Source organism: Entelurus aequoreus, linkage group LG06 (genome assembly GCF_033978785.1).
Source record: "Entelurus aequoreus isolate RoL-2023_Sb linkage group LG06, RoL_Eaeq_v1.1, whole genome shotgun sequence".
NCBI classification, from domain to species: Eukaryota; Metazoa; Chordata; class Actinopteri; order Syngnathiformes; family Syngnathidae; genus Entelurus; species Entelurus aequoreus.
The window spans coordinates 20,526,582-20,544,970 of record NC_084736.1 but is presented as its reverse complement, the minus strand read 5'-3'; the positions used below and the strand labels follow the sequence as shown (position 1 = coordinate 20,544,970).

General features: G+C 39.1%; 1 protein-coding gene across 2 annotated transcripts in view; it reads left to right on the top strand.

Annotated features, from left to right (window-relative positions):
- The window catches only part of fam117aa (family with sequence similarity 117 member Aa), a 41,195-nt gene extending 24,652 nt beyond the window's left edge, over nt 1–16,543 (top strand). For both annotated transcript variants that reach the window (XM_062050181.1, XM_062050182.1), the window contains 6 exons: nt 1,767–1,862; nt 1,960–2,076; nt 10,984–11,100; nt 11,168–11,387; nt 12,077–12,254; nt 15,730–16,543. In XM_062050181.1, the coding sequence (XP_061906165.1) occupies nt 1,767–1,862; nt 1,960–2,076; nt 10,984–11,100; nt 11,168–11,387; nt 12,077–12,254; nt 15,730–15,943 (942 nt within the window). In that variant the 3' untranslated portion in view covers nt 15,944–16,543. The remainder of the gene's footprint in view (nt 1–1,766; nt 1,863–1,959; nt 2,077–10,983; nt 11,101–11,167; nt 11,388–12,076; nt 12,255–15,729) is intronic.
- The last annotated feature ends 1,846 nt before the right edge of the window (nt 16,544–18,389 follow it).

Genomic DNA, 18,389 nt, shown 5'->3' with positions numbered 1-18,389 from the left:
TATAATAACGACATAACACAATGACATAACACAACAACATAGCACAATGACATATTGGGACAACAACATAACACAATGACATATAACAACATAACACAACGACATAGCAAAACAACATAACATAGCGACATGGGACAACAACATAACACAATGACATAACAACATAACACAACAACATAGCAAAACAACATAACATAACAACATGGGACAACAACACAACACAATGACATATTATAGCAACATACCACAACGACATAGCAAAACAACATAACATAGCGACATGGGACAACAACATAACACAATGACATATAACAACATAACACAACAACATAGCAAAACAACATAACATAACAACATGGGACAACAACACAACACAATGACATATTATAACAACATAACACAACGACATAGCAAAACAACATAACATAACGACATAACAATGACATTATAACGACATAACACAACGACATAGCACAACGACATAACACAACGACATAACACAACGACATACTACAACGATACAATACAATGACATACTACAACCACGTATCACGACATAACACAACGACATATCATAACGACATGGGAAAACGACATAACACAGTGACATATTATAACACAACGACATAACACAACGACATAGCACAAGGACATATAACGACATGGGACAAAGACATAACACAATGACATATTATAACGACATAACACAACGACATAACACAACGACATAGCACAAGGACATATAACGACATGGGACAAAGACATAACACAATGACATATTATAACAACATAACACAATGACATAACACGACGACATAACACAACAACATAGCACAATGACATATTGGGACAACAACATAACACAATGACATATTATAACAACATAACACAACGACATAGCAAAACAACATAACATAGCAACATGGGACAACAACACAACACAATGACACATTATAACAACATAACACAACAACATAGCAAAACAACATAACATAATGACATGGGACAACAACAAAACACAATGACATTATAACGACATAACACAACGATATAGCACAACGACATAGCACAACGACATAGCACAACGACATAGCACAACGACATAGCACAACGACTTGGGACAACGACATAAAACATTGACAACACAACAACATGGGACAATGACAACACAGCGACATAGCACAAAAACATGGCACAATGACACAACACAACAACATAACACATCGACGTGGCCTAACGACATGAGACAACGACGCAACACAACGACATAACACAACAACATAGCACAACGACATAGCATAACAACATAATGACATAACACAACAACATAGCACAAGGACATAAACAGTTCAAGTGTAATGTTAGCACTTTAGCATCCACCTGTCCCACAACTTAATGTTACGTAGTTGTGGACAAACATAGCACATTAGCTTTAAAGCTACACACACACAAAACGTTGTGTTCCAAGTAGAGTTTACTAAAAGCATTTTAAAATAGTCTAAGTTGCAGCATCAATGCTGACAAACCTACAAGACCCTATTTTAGCATCCTTTAACATGTTAAAAACACTTTCATATTGCCTTTTAAGTTGTCAACATGGTAACAAAATAGCTTTTAAAAAAGAGCTAGCACACTCGGAGAATGCCAAGTGGGGCAGTGACCCACCTGCTCCAGCAGATGGTGCTGTGTGGTGTTCATTTCCGTTTTTTTCCTGTGTAACACTATTGGACAAAATAAATATTTCAAACATGAATTAACCCTTTCAGACTCCAAGCTGCTGGGCGGACGAGACTCAGTCCAGGAGAAGTCTTGGAGGACACAAGCGTTCAGCGTCATGGGGCAGCGCAGAGCACCTGAAGGAGGCACGTCGTCATCATCATCATCATCATCACCACCATTGTCTCTTCTTGGTGACACTTTGGGAATGTGAGTGACCTTCTCTCCCTGCACTGCCCCCAGGTGGCCAAACTGAGGCAGCAGCTGCAGAAGCGATCGCGCCATGCCGCTCCTTCCACGGCGGGACACGAGCAGACGCATCTTTCGCTGCCAGGGAGTCACGCGGCAGGTGTTACACAGGTGACTTGACACACACCAAACAAACAAGGACCTAATGACGTAACACGACACAACAACACAGCACGAAGATATGCGTTAGCATCTGGTTCACTCGTGTTGAGACGAATAACTGCACTGACTACTTTTACAGCATGTACAAAGTAAATAGTTCATATTTCTCTTTTAAACTCAGGTTGTCGCGTCCCAGTAAAAGTAAACGGCTCTCTTCGCCGCTTCCAAGTCCGGCTCAATATTTTATATTCCTCTGTAAATACATTTAGGAGAGTATGTCCACTTATCATAGCTTTGTGTATTGAAATTAAGTTTGTCAAGAATAATAAACAGCATTAAACTGCATACTAGTTTGTATAAACAAGCTGTCCCGCATACTTTAAAGGCCTACTGAAATGAATTTTTTTTATTTAAACGGGGATAGCAGATCTATTCTATGTGTCATACTTGATCATTTCGCGATATTGCCATATTTTTGCTGAAAGGATTTAGTATAGAACAACGACGATAAAGATTGCAACTTTTGGTATCTGATAAAAAAAAAAGGCTTGCCCCTACCGGAAGTAGCGTGACGTAGTCAATTAAACATATACGCAAAGTTCCCTATTGTTTACAATGATGGCCGCATGAAGTGAGAGAGATTCGGACCGAGAAAGCGACAATTTCCCCATTAATTTGAGCGAGGATGAAAGATTTGTGGATGAGTAAAGTGCAAGTGAAGGACTAGTGGGGAGTTGAAGCTATTCAGATAGGGAAGATGCTGTGAGAGCCGGGGGTGACCTGATATTCAGCTGGGAATGACTACAACAGTAAATAAACACAAGACATATATATACTCTATTAGCCACAACACAACCAGGCTTATATTTAATATGCCACAAATTAATCCTGCATAAAAACACCTGCGTGTTTGTTATGCTAGCTCCTAGCTCCTCTGCTAGCTCCTAGCTCCATAGAACACGCCAATACAATTCAAACACCTGATCAACACACACAAACACTCAGCCCAAAAGACCGTTCACCTAACCCAAGGTTCATAAAGCTTATATATTTTTAAAAAGTTACGTACGTGACGCGCACATACGGTCAAGTTATCGAATGTTTAGCAGCCAAGGCTGCATACTCACGGTACCTGATATTCAGCTGGGAATGACTACAACAGTAAATAAACACAAGACATATATATACTCTATTAGCCACAACACAACCAGGCTTATATTTAATATGCCACAAATTAATCCTGCATAATAACACCTGCGTGTTTGTTATGCTAGCTCCTAGCTCCTCTGCTAGCTCCTAGCTCCATAGAACACGCCAATACAATTCAAACACATGATCAACACACACAATCACTCAGCCCAAAAGACCGTTCACCTAACCCAAGGTTCATAAAGCTTATATATTTTAAAAAAGTTACGTACATACGCAAAAAAAAGCCAAAGCTGCATACTCACAGTAGCACGTCTGCGTCTTTGTCATCCAAATCAAAGTAATCCTGGTAAGAGTCTGTGTTGTCCCAGTTCTCTACAGGCGTCTGTGTATCCAAGTCAAATGTCCTCCTGGTTAGAGTCTCTGTTATCCGAGTTCTTCCATCTTGACTGCATCTTTCGGGAATGTAAACAAAGAAGCGCCGGCTGTGTACTGATGTGGCTGACTACGTTCGAAAAATACGTCCATTTCGCACCGACAACTTTCTTCTTTGCTTGCTCAGCTTCCTTCTCCATAATGCAATGAACATGATTGCAACAGATTCACGAACACAGATGTCCAGAATACTGTGGAATTATGAAATGAAAACAGAGCTTTTTCGTATTGGCTTCAATGTGGAAGGCATACCCGTGTTCGCCGGTCTACGTCACGCGCATACGTCATCCTCAGAGGCGTTTCGAACCGGAAGTTTAGCGGCAAATTTAAAATGTCACTTTATAAGTTAACCCGGCCGTATTGGCATGTGTTATAATGTTAAGATTTCATCATTGATATATAAACTATCAGACTGCGTGGTCGGTAGTAGTGGGTTTCAGTAGGCCTTTAATGGCGGCGGAAACTTAGAACACATAGTTTTAGGACAGAAGTCGCCAATCCGTCGATCGCAGTCGGCCAGTCGAATCTTTGGAACCACAAGTCCACCACAACTCAACCACAAGTCCACGATCTTCAAGGCTCGCCTGCGACGGTAAGCGAACAAGCCCAATCCGAGAGTCTGTGAACATTGCTCCAAAGTACTGATTTTGTGTTAAATTTATATACACAAAAGTAAACATTGGCATGTGCAAAGGCATTAATATATGACACTGGAATACCCCTCCAAGTGAACAGTCCGGCTAAATATTTTATATTCCTCTGTAAATACGTTCAGGAGAGTCTGTCCACTTATCATAGCTTTGTGTATTGAAATAAAGTTTGTCAAGAATAATAAACAGCATTAAACTGCACACTTGTTTGTATAAACAAGCTGTCCCGCATACTTTAATGGCGGCGGAAAATTTAGAACGCATAGTTTTAGGACAGAGGTCGCCAACCCGTCGATCGCAGTCGGCCAGTTGAATCTTTGGAACCACAAGTCCACCACAACTCAACCACAAGTCCACTATCTTTATGGCTCGCCTGCGACGGTAAGCGAACAAGCCAAATCCGAGAGTCTGTGAACATTGCTCCAAAGTACTGATTTTGTGTTGAATTTATATGCACAAAAGTAAACATTGGCATGTGCAAAGGCAGTAATATACAGTATAACACAGGAATACCCCTCCAAGTGAATAGTCCGGCTAAATATTTTATATTCCTCTGTAAATACGTTCAGGAGAGTCTGTCCACTTATTATAGCTTTGTGTATTGAAATTAAGTTTGTCAAGGATAATAAACAGCATTAAAAAAGCTGTCCCGCAAACTTTAATGGCGGCGGAAACTTAGAACGCAAAGTTTTAGGACAGAGGTCGCCATCCCGTCGATCGCAATCGGCCAGTCGAATCTTTGGAACCACAAGTCCAGCACAACTCAATCACAAGTCCACGATCTTCATGGCTCGCCTGCGACAATAAGCGAACAAGCCAAATTCGAGAGTCTGTGAACATTGCTCCATAAATACGAGAGTCTGTGAACATTGCTCCATAAATATGAGAGTCTGTGAACATTGCTCCATAAATACGAGAGTCTGTGAACATTGCTCCATAAATACGAGAGACTGTGAACATTGCTCCATAAATACGAGAGTCTGTGAACATTGCTCCAAAGTACTGATTTTATATACACAAAAGTAAACATTCGAATGAGATCGCCAACCCGTCGATCGCAATCGGCCAGTCGATCTTTGGAACCCTATCGATCAATCGTGAAAATAGTAGAAAAAAAAGTATTAATATGACATCAGTAACACCCTTACCCGGCGAATGACCAACAGACCCGCAAACTGGCAAGCATTTTAAACCCTGAACACGCCCGCACTCCTCTGCCGCTCTCTCTTCAGCCTCTCATCCCGTGGCTCTCGACACCGCTGTCACACCTCTGTCCCCCCCCAAATGCATGTTCGAAATAAACTGAAACTGAACTAGATTGGCCACGTTCTACACCCGCTCGTCTCGGAAACCCGCATTATGACGTGCTCATAAGTCATTGAGCTGCAACAATGCATTAAAGCTGATTGTTGCAACGCATCGGATATTTTCTAGTATCTAATATCCAACTCTTCCCTCAACCACGAGTCCAGGACCTTCATCGCTCGCCGCAACGGTAAGCGAACAAGCCAAATACGAGTCTGTGAACATTGCTCCAAAGTACTGATTTTTGTGTTGAATTTATATTCACAAAAGTAAACATTGGCATGTGCAAAGGCAGTAATATTGTGATGATCCGTTGCCCCGATCATAGTATATTTACGTTTTTGATTCACTTGTTGTTTAAGTTCGGTTTCAGCACCCCTGTTTTGTGTTTCTCCGTTGTCATGGATGCTGATTATTTTCACCTGCCTCTGATTAGTCTTCTGGACGCTCACCTGTTCACGGGCACTAATCAGAGAGCTACTTAGTCCATCCTCTGGCCTCACTCGGCCTGGTGTTTTTGCTTGCTTCTATGCAACAAGTTACGACGACCTTTTCTATTTTCTATTCCTGAGCTAAGCTTCGCCCGGTTCATGTGCTTAGCTTTTTTTGCTAGCTACTCCGTTAGCTTTCCCGTGCTATAGGCACGCTTGTTTTGTTTTATTTTGTATTTTGCACGTCTATGAAGAATAAATCATTCTTCTTACCTGCAAGCTGCTTTCTTACGTTCATCCGCATTTTGGAAAGACGACCCCCGGCATCAACATGCCACGGTACCGTAACAACTATATGATAAAAGAAGGCGACAGGACTTCCCAGTTTATCCTCTCTTTATCACACATGGACATGAACAACTGATTTTACGACTCTTGTCCCATAAGTGACCATAGGATGAACAAATATACTACGGTACTAGGACTATAGTGGCAGTAAACAGTTAGCTTCTACAACACTGGTGCCCAAAGTCCGACACAGGGGCCGTTTTTGCAGGCCAGTGACAAAAAGCCAAAATGTTGATATCAGCCAACAACAAAAAGCTTTGTCTTCAAAAAAACAAAACAAAATAAATATGTTTTATATATATATATATATATATATATATATATATATATATATATATATATATATATATATATATATATATATATATATATATATATATATATATATATATATATATATATATATATATACACAATACAGGCCAAAAGTTTGGACACACCTTCTCATTCAATGTATTTTCTTTATTTTCATGACTATTTATAATTGTAGATTGTCATTGAAGGCATCAAAACTATGAATGAACACATGTGGAGTGATGTACTTAACAAAAAAAAGGTGAAACTAGTTTCTTCAAAATAGCCACCCTTTGCTCTGATTACTGCTTTGCATACTCTTGGCATTCTCATGTGCCCTTGTGCCCAAAGTCCGGCACAGGGGCCATCTTTGCAGGCCAGTGACTGGTTTGTCATTGGCCCCAGGCACATTACAAAAAACAAAAAAGTCCGGCCAGAATGGGGAAAACCGCAAGAAACACAATGAGAAAAAGCCAAAAATGTTTTGACATCAGCCAATAATAACAACAGAAAGCTTTGTCTTCAAAAAACAAAACAAAAATAAATAAATATGTTATATATATATATATATATATATATATATGTATATATATATATATATATATATATATATATATATATATATATATATATATATATATATATATATATATATATATATATATATATATATATATATATATATATATATATATATACAGGACTGTCTCAGAAAATTAGAATATTGTGATAAAGTTCTTTATTTTCTGTAATGCAATTAAAAATACAAAAATGTCATACATTCTGGATTCATTACACATCAACTGAAATATTGCAAGCCTTTTATTATTTTAATATTGCTGATTATGGCATACAGCTTAAGAAAACTCAAAAATTCTATGTCAAAAAATTTGAATATTTCCTCAGACCAAGTAAAAAAAAAGATTTATAACAGCAAAACAGAATCAAACATTTGAAAATGTCAACTAATGCACTCAGTACTTGGTTGGGAATCCTTTTGCACGGATTACTGCATCAATGCGGCGTGGCATGGAGGCAATCAGCCTGTGGCATTGCTGAGGTGTTATGGATGCCCAGGATGCTTCAATAGCGGCCTTTAGCTCATTTGCATTATTGGGTCTGGTGTCTTTCAGCTTCTTCTTCACAATACCCCACAAATTCTCTATAGGGTTCAGGTCAGGGGAGTTGGCAGGCCAATCGAGGACAGTAATGCCATGGTCAGTACACCAGTTACTGGTGGTTTTGGCACTGTGGGCAGGTGCCAGATCATGCTGGAAAATGAAATCATCATCTCCATAGAGCTTTTCAACAGATGGAAGCATGTAGTGCTTCCATATTCTAATTTTTTGAGATAGGATTTTTGAGTTTTCTTAAGCTGTATGCCATAATCAGCAATATTAAAATAATAAAAGGCTTGCAATATTTCAGTTGATTTGTAATGAATCCAGAATGTATGACATTTTTGTTTTTTTAATTGCATTACAGAAAATAAAGAACTTTATCACAATATTCTAATTTTCTGAGACAGTCCCTGTAGATATAACAAGTTGTCCTTACATATTGTAATGGCGACTGGATTTTCGATGACAAAGTGTTCAACTGTGTTCAACCAACCAACAACATAGCACAATACGACGACACAACACGGCGACACAACACTACGATATGACACAATGACAATGACGTAACACAACCACATAGCGCAAAAACACAATGAATCAAGAAATCCACGTTTATTTATATAGCCTATAATCACAAATGCCTGAAAGGGCTGCACAAAACACAACAACATCCTTGACTCTAATGGTGTTACACAACGACATAACAACTTACTGTAACACAACGACGTGACATATGAACGTAACACAGCGACGTAGCACAATGACATAACCACATAGCACAACACAACACGACATGGCACAACAATATGACAAAACAACATAATGTTGTAACACAACAACATAATGACGTAACACAACATAATGATGTAACACTACTACATACCAACAAACACAAACTACAACATAACACAAATATGTGACATATGGACATAACACAGCGACGTAGAACAATGACATAACAACATAGCACAACACGACGACACAACACGACATGGCACAACAAAATAATGTTGTAACACAACAACATAATGACGTTACACAACAACATAATGATGTAACACTACAACATACCAACTCAACACAACGACATAACACAAAGATGTGACATATGAACACAGCAACTTAGCACCATGACATAACAACACAGCACAACACGACGACACAACGCAGCATGGCACAACAACATAATTACGTAACAACAACATAATGACGTAACGCAACAACATAATGACATTACACAACAACATAATGCTGTAACACAACATTATAATGATGTAATACTACGACATACCAACTTAACACAATGACATAACACAAAGATGTGACATATGGACGTAACACAATGACGTAGCACAATGACATAACAACATAGCACAACACGACGACACAACACGACATGGCACAACAAAATAATGTTGTAACACAACAACATAACGACGTAAAACAACAACATAATGATGTAACACTACAACATACCAACTTAACACAACAACATAACACAAAGACGTGACATATGGACGTAACGCAGCGACGTAGCACAATGACATAACAACACAGCACAATACCACGACACAACACAGCATGGCACAACAACATAATGACGTAACACAACAACATAATGACGTAACCCAACAACATAATGACATTACACAACAACATAATGATGTAACACAACAACATAATGATGTAACACTACGACATACCAACTTAACACAAAGATGTGACATATGGACGTAACACAGCGACGTAGCACAATGACATAACAACATAGCACAACACCACGACACAACACGACATGGCACAACAATATGACACAACAACATAATGATGTAACACAACAACATAATGACCTAATACATCAACATAATGATGTAACACTACAACATACCAACAGGCATAACACAAAGACGTGACATATGGGCGTAACACAGCGACGTAGCACAATGACATAACAACATAGCACAACACCCCGACACAACACGACATGGCACAACAATATGACACAACAACATAATGACGTAACACATCAACATAATGATGTAACACTACGACATACCAACTATAATGACAGAACACAAAGATGTGACATGAGCGTAACACCGTGACGTAGCACAATGACACAACGACATAGCACAAAACAACAACATAATGACGTAACACATCAACATAATGATGTAACACTATGACACACAATGACATAACACAAAGATGTGACATATGGACGTAACACAGCGACGTAGCACAATGACATAACAACACAGCACAACACCACGACACAGCACGACATGGCACAACAAAATAATGTTGTAACACAACAACATAACGACGTAAAACAACAACATAATGATGTAACACTACAACATACCAACTTAACACAACGACATAACACAAAGACGTGACATATGGACGTAACGCAGCGACGTAGCACAATGACATAACAACACAGCACAACACGACGACACAACACAGCATGGCACAACAACATAATGACGTAACACAACAACATAATGACGTAACCCAACAACATAATGACATTACACAACAACATAATGATGTAACACTACGACATACCAACTTAACACAACGACTTAACACAAAGATGTGACATATGGACGTAACACAGCGACGTAGCACAATGACATAACAACATAGCACAACACCACGACACAACACGACATGGCACAACAATATGACACAACAACATAATGATGTAACACAACAACATAATGACCTAATACATCAACATAATGATGTAACACTACAACATACCAACAGGCATAACACAAAGACGTGACATATGGGCGTAACACAGCGACGTAGTACAATGACATAACAACATAGCACAACACCCCGACACAACACGACATGGCACAACAATATGACACAACAACATAATGACGTAACACATCAACATAATGATGTAACACTACGACATACCAACTATAATGACAGAACACAAAGATGTGACATGAGCGTAACACCGTGACGTAGCACAATGACACAACGACATAGCACAAAACAACAACATAATGACGTAACAAATCAACATAATGATGTAACACTATGACACACAATGACATAACACAAAGATGTGACATATGGACGTAACACAGCGACGTAGCACAATAACACAACAACATGTAATGTCACAAAAAGTGGTATTAATGGCGGTTCTTGTTCCAGACGCCGCCGCTGGTGCCGCTGAACAGACTTGCTTCACGGCTGCGGCGCAGCGTGGAAGGTCTCAACCTGGAGCTGGAGGAAGCGTTTGTGTCGGAGAAGCGTGACGATCAACACGAGGTGAGGACCTTCAGAAATGAGCAACAAGGATGAAAACGTCCAACATTGACAATATTCGTGCTTCCAGATCCTGGACATCCCAGATGGACACAGAGCTCCTGCTCCCCTGCAGAGGTGCAGCAGCGGCTCCCAGAGCGAGTCGTCTCCTGGTCCCTTGGACTCGTCCCTGCTGTCTCCTTCTCAGTCGCCCTGTCCTCTGGATCCATCGCTGTTGTCTGCGTCCGAGTCGCCGTCTCCCTCCAACCGGTCGCTCTTCTCCTCATCGCGGTCGCCGTCCCCCGAGCCAGGTCAGACTATGTCAGACTATGTCCGAGGGTTGTCCCAATACTAAAATGTATTTCGATACTTTTTTAAATGAAGGTGACCACAAAATCAAGTCATTATTGGATTTATTTGACCAGAAAATCTTATGAACATGTTGTACCGTTGGACGGGTTATCAATGGTCTTCACATAAAGATGTCAAGAAATGTTGATGCTCAGTATGCTCACAACCAAGATTAATGACCACGTTTATTTTAGTCACACACACACACACACACACACTGGTTATCATTTGGAATGGGGACCAAGTTTTTGATCATCACTTGTGGGGACCGCCCTTTCTACAGGTTACGGTTTTATTTGACAGAAAGGGAGTAGGAACAAACAATTGTGATACCAGGGCTGGAGAGAGAGAACAAAGCTATCTAAAGGTCGGCGCAATCTCTAAAATGGACACCCTCCTCATCTGTTTTTCCGCATCGATGGGTATCGAAACTGAAAGTTAACTTGTCACGTGTGCCGAGCACACACACATTCTCATCCACTCTCTCTTCTTCATTCAGAGCCTAAACGAGATGCAATGTGTGCGTATTAGCAAGGATAGGAAACACAGGATGCATTCATGTACTGCACATGTCCACTTCACCCTGTGCAAAGGTGGGATTGTATTCCACCAGCAAGTACTAAGTAGTATTTGTCTTTGTGCCGCGCAGAGTCCGCCGCCTGTGAGACGTTGCGTCCTCCATCTCCTGCCACCTTCTTCCCTCCGTATGGAGCGGATCCTCCTCAGCTGCAGTCCTGCTCGCCTTCGCCGTGTCCCAACCAAAGCTTCTCCTTCCCGCGCCAGCCGCCAGAAGGCTGCGAGCGAGTCCGGGTGTGCGAGGAAGCCACGTGAGTTGAACGGTTTAGCCTTGCTCCTTCCGAAGCGGTCCGATGAGGACATGTGCACCCTCACTTAGGCCTGGGTGATATGATTTTATTTTAAAATACATAACATTTTTTTTTACAAATTTTTTAGAAACATTTTCAATCCGGCCCGCTGGATGTTCTAAATTATTTTTTTCTACCTTTAACATCAAAACTGTAGGCGCCATTATGATGTGCAGTGCTGTTTTTAAATGACCACAAGTCTTGAACTATAGAAAGTATTTCAAAGGTCGAATTCTGCACTTTTGGGTGTTATAAGGGTTATTATAATCTACGTCAGTGTTTTTCAACCTTTTTTGAGCCAAGGCACATTTTTTGCGTTGAAAAAATCCGGAGGCACACCACCAACAGAAATCATTAAAAAAACGAAACTCAGTTGACTGTAAAAAGTATTTGTCGCAGTTGTTGGATTTGACTTCAAACCATAACCAAGCATGCATCACTATAGCTCTTGTCTCAAAGTAGGTGTACTGTCACCACCTGTCACATCACGTTGTGACTTATTTTGAGTTTTTTGCTGTTTTCCTGTGTGTAGTGTTTTGGCTTTTTCTCTTTTTTGGGGTATTTTCCTGTAGCAGTTTCATGTCTTCCTTTGAGCGATATTTCCCAAATCTACTTTGTTTTAGCAATCAAGACTATTTCAGTTGTTTTTATCCTTCTTTGTGGGGACATTGTTGATTGTCATGTCATGTTCGGATGTACATTGTGGACGCCGTCTTTGCTCCACAGTAAGTCTTTGCTGTCGTCCAGCATTCTGTTTTTGTTTACTTTGTAGCCAGTTCAGTTTTAGTTTCGTTCTGCAAAGCCATCCCTGAGCTTCAATGCCTTTTCTTAGCGGCACTCACCTTTTGTTTATTTTTGGTTTAAGCACACTGCCTCCTGCTGTTTCCGACATCTACAAAGCAATTAGCTACCGGCTGCCACCTACTGATATGGAAGAGTATAACACGGTTACTCTGCCGAGCTCTAGACAGCACAGACACTCAACAACAACACATCATTTGCAGACTATAATTACTGGTTTGCAAAAAAATATTTTTAACCCAAATAGGTGAAATTAGATAATTTCCCACAGCACACCAGACTGTATCTCACAGCACACTAGTGTGCCGCGGCACAGTGGTTGAAAAACACTGATCTACGTCACAGCTGCTCTGACGAGGAACAAAGCAGTGTGGGCGGGGTTTGTTTTCGGAGCAGCCAGGCCGAAACGCGTGTGTCAGGAACACATACGGAAGCACATTTTTGTGTGATAACATATAATATTGTAGGTGTTTATTACATTTTGCATTCATATTTTGCTGGTTTTTTTTACATTTTTGTTGTGTTTTGCTTGATTGTAAAAGATACACAACTATGGAGGAGCTGGTCTGAGAAGTAAAAGAGGAGCAACGTTCATATGTTGTTAATATTCAGTGTTTTATTGTACATAGTTAATATTGTAAATCCCACTTTCTTTAATGTCATGTACATTTTGGGTGTCCCATTCAGTAAAAAACTGTAAATTTCCATTCCGTTTTTTTGAGGTGGTCTGTCATAACGTTTTTAGAACTCTATCGGACATTGTGACTTTTGGTATTAGTGTTCCTGGAAAAAAGGGACCCAAACATACACAGCAAAAACTGATATCTAAGTAAGATTAAATATCTCAAATAAGGGTGATATTTGCTTATTTTCTGTCTAATAAGATAATCCTTCTCACTAAGAAGATTTTATGTAAGAGTCTTTTGCTTGTTTTTAGGGTTTTGGTCCTAAATGATCTCAGTAAGATATTACAGCTTGTTGCTGAGATTTTATGACCTATATTGAGTAAAACATGCTTGAAACTAGAATATCAACTGTTGCAAAGCTGTGTCATCAACACTCACGAGTATAAAACTGCTTTTTTAAAGTAATAATTTCTTATTTCAAGCATGAAAAAAAAAATCATGATTTTGACACAATTGTGTCTCATAATTAAAACAGTTGGCAGCCAAATTGACTTTGCTGTTTTATTTTCAATAAAACAATAGAAAATACATACTCATATAGTACTATAGTTGGCACAGTGCAGTAAACTGACAGTTCATATTTAAACATTTAACATTTGACATTTCAAACAATTTTTGAACAGAAATAGTTCATGCACATTCAGATAAATTCCTCGAAATTACAATTTAAAAAATTTTGGCCGGGGGCCGGGCTGTATATATGCGCACTAATTGACTGAAAGAGCACGCACTTGGCGCGATGATGTCATGTTATCGATGGAAAAATGCATTTTTCTTTCTTTCTTTCTTTCTTTCTTTCTTTCTTTCTTTCTTTCTTTCTTTCTTTCTTTCTTTCTTTCTTTCTTTCTTTCTTTCTTTCTTTCTTTCTTTCTTTCTTTCATGTTTATTTCGAATATGTAGACAAAACAAAAACAAACAAATTTTGCAAAAAACAACAAAAAAGCCATTCAAGAATGAATAACAAAAACAATAATAATAATAATAATAGTAATAATAAAAAGCAAAAAGAAACAAGAAATGAAAATAAACATTAATGTAAACATATCCGAAAAGGAGTGAGAGGAAGTAAAAACTTTTTAGACCATATGATTTGCCTGAGCGGCTAGGAAACCCAGAGAGTAAAAAGCGGTTGCCTTGTTGCCTTTCCATTAAGAACAATAAACTAGTTTTTAGTATAAGTTGCTGGTTTCAAGAAATGTAATGCCGAGCGCATATCATTATGTCAAGATAATGGCACTAGCATTTACTTAATTTAAGAATATTTTTCAACATATTGAGCAAAAAGGTGTCTTTTTTTTTTATCAAGAAAAGTGCACTTGTTATTAGTGAGAATATACTTATTTTAAGGTATTTTTGGGTTCATTGAGGTTAGCTAATTTTACTTGTTTTGGAAAATCTTGACAAGCCAAATTTTCTTGTTCTATTGGCAGATAATTTTGCTTAGTTCAAATAAAATACCCCTAATTTTATTTAATTTTTTTCTTGTTTTTGAACACTGCCTTTTTGCAGTGTACATACTGTACAGCAGATTTTTACAGCTAAATGTGTATATATCATGTACACACACATACCCATTTTTTCTCTCAATGTGTTGAACATCTCCGTCCAATAGCTGTTCAGGAATGGGCAGAGCCAAAACATTTGTTTTAAATTAGCTGGAAACTTTTGCTGACATTTTTAAACAAACCTTGCAGCGTGCAGTCATTTGTTCTACGCTTGTTGCCGCAAAACCAAACCACTGACGACACTTTTCTTTTCTTTGGAACAGATGTTTGCCTTAGCATTAGCCATGTCTGCTATGTGTTCGTCTCCTCTACATAAGCTCCTCTTGGAGCATGAGGAAAAACATAGATTTAACATTTTTTTGAATCGTCTGCAACAAAAAAAATGTAATCTATCAATAAAATCGATATATCGCCCAGGCCCACACTCACGTGTCTTTTTTGTAGGTCCGCCTGTCAAGATGAACCTCTCCTGCAACCGTCCTGCCCGGATCTCAACAAGGTCAACTTCACCCCGCACGGAGGCTCGGCTTTCTGTCCCGTCAGCCTCCTGAAGCCCCTGCTGCCCTCCATGGACCTTCTCTTCCGCGGCCTGTCCGTCTCCCCGGTCACAGGGTGCCCCGGTCAAGCATCTCCCACCAGGCAGCTTGGTCTGCAGTGAGGAACAACGTGGAACCTGAATAACTTTCAGCCTCCTGAACAGCCATGAGTGGAAGATTAATCGCTTTAATCGGATATTGGTCTCAGCAGGAATCGCTACCCAAGGCTGTTGGACTTGTTGGAGGGGGAAAAAAAGACCAGTTTGATGAATATGAATACTAATAATGTTTTCATTTTGAATGCCTTAAATCCATCAAACACTCAAACAACATGTTGACATTAGTGTTAATTTCTTCCCAACATTACAATTGGTACTAATATGCAAGTTGTGCCATTCACACACTTCATTGATGAACAGCCAAACGATTTTGGAGTTTCATGTTTTTTAATGGCTTCTTTTCTACGCTTTTTGAAAGATATTTTTTTTATCTCACAGGAAAAAAATCGACTAATTTTTCTTTTTCTTTTTTTTTTTACTGTGCAGGGAGTGTATTAGCTTTATTCGCTCGAGAAGGGCTTTTTTCAAACCAAAAACAGTAAAAATGGGACATTTTACAATTGGTGTTGAGTTGCACTGAATTGATGTTTAATTTTAGAGGTACTCTTGTCTGTGCTTCTGTTTACGTTTTAAAGGGATGGCGCTCCAAATGTCATCGTATGCATCCATACAGTGACAATAAAACCTTTCTATTTCATTTGCAGCGTTTATATACCGTCCATTAAATTCTGAAAACAACCATAAATAACTAAACAAATTGTGGAGGAGGGTGAGGTCGGTGCGCCTCCTGCAGGACTGGGGTGTGTTTGGCCCGACCTCGAAGCCAGCGGCAGGTGAGTAGATTGCCCAGCTGGGTCTGATTATCTAATCACCTGTCACCCTTATTAGCAGCAGCCGGTACGAGACACGTGTTGGAGTTGCTGGTGAGCAGACGCATGAGACCGAGAGAGGGAAAAGCAGAGACACGCCGGACTGAAAAGTCCGAGAGACATTTTGCTGGAACACAAACAACACTGCTGTATGAAAATAAAATACTTGTTACACCAGACTACCGGGCTCACGAAAGATCTATCGGACTCAGGAGAACTCTCCACGAGCAAAGACTCTCACACAAATGTTTTGTTAATGAAACGTAAACTAAACTAAAGAAATGTACTAACGACTCAGTTTTGTTCAAAAGCATAAAATGAATACCCACTGTAAATTGACATCTGCAAAACGTTGATCACTATTTGTTTCTTTCTTTTTTCAGTATAAATCTTTTTAAAATGTATTTTATTAGAAAATCATAAAAACAAAGCCAATTACAATTACGAGAATAACAACGGGTTGTTGGCATTTATATATCTGTTAAATATTCGTTGTAAAGGTTATAGAGTATTGTCTCAGTTAGTTAGTTTAGCCTTTATTTGAAAGGACAATGCACAGAAACATTAAGCTCAAAGACAGACATGTTCTGCACCAGATTATAGCTAAATAGCTCATTTCCATCTGCAGTCCCTGGCTACCTAAATTAAAGAGATACAAAAATCATGCAATAAAATTGTAACAATAAAATTATACTATAAAATGTAATCAAATTAAGAAAAGTCATAACATCAATCAATGTCAATGCCCTTTTATTGACACATACTTATTATGCAATACAACCACCCCTCATTTACATCATCACACATATTATTGCAGTTTTTTTTATTTTATAGACCTTTATTTATATTATGCAACATTTACATACAATCAAGAAATAACATAATCAAAACAAGTACAGAAACAGTACAAAACAGCGCCAGGGGGTTATATATATATATATATATATATATATATATATATATATATATATATATATATATGTATATATATATATTTGTATGTTCAAACCCCGGCCGAGTCATACCAAAGACTATAAAAATGGGACCCATACCTCCCTGCTTGGCACTCAGCATCAAGGGTTGGAATTGGGGGTTAAATCACCAAAAATGATTCCCGGGCGCTGCACCGCTGCTGCCCACTGCTCCCCTCACCTCCCAGGGGGTGAACAAGGGGATGGGTCAAATGCAGAGGACAAATTTCGCCACACCTAGTGTGTGTGTGACAATCATTGGTACTTTAAAGGCCTACTGAAACCCACTACTACCGACCACGCAGTCTGATAGTTTATATATCAATGATGAAATCTTAACATTGCAACACATGCCAATACGGCCGGGTTAACTTATAAAGTGCAATTTTAAATTTCCCGCTAAACTTCCGGTTGAAAAAGTCTATGTATGATGACGTATGCGCGTGACGTCACTAGTTAAACGGAAGTATTCGGACACCATTGAATCCAATACAAAAAAGCTCTGTTTTCATCTTAAAATTCCACAGGATTCTGGACATCTGTGCTGGTGAATCTTTTGCAATTTGTTAAACGAACAATGAAGACTGCAAAGAAGAAAGTTGTAAGTGGGATCGGTGTATTAGCGGCTGGCTGCAGCAACACAACCAGGAGGACTTTGACTTGGATAGC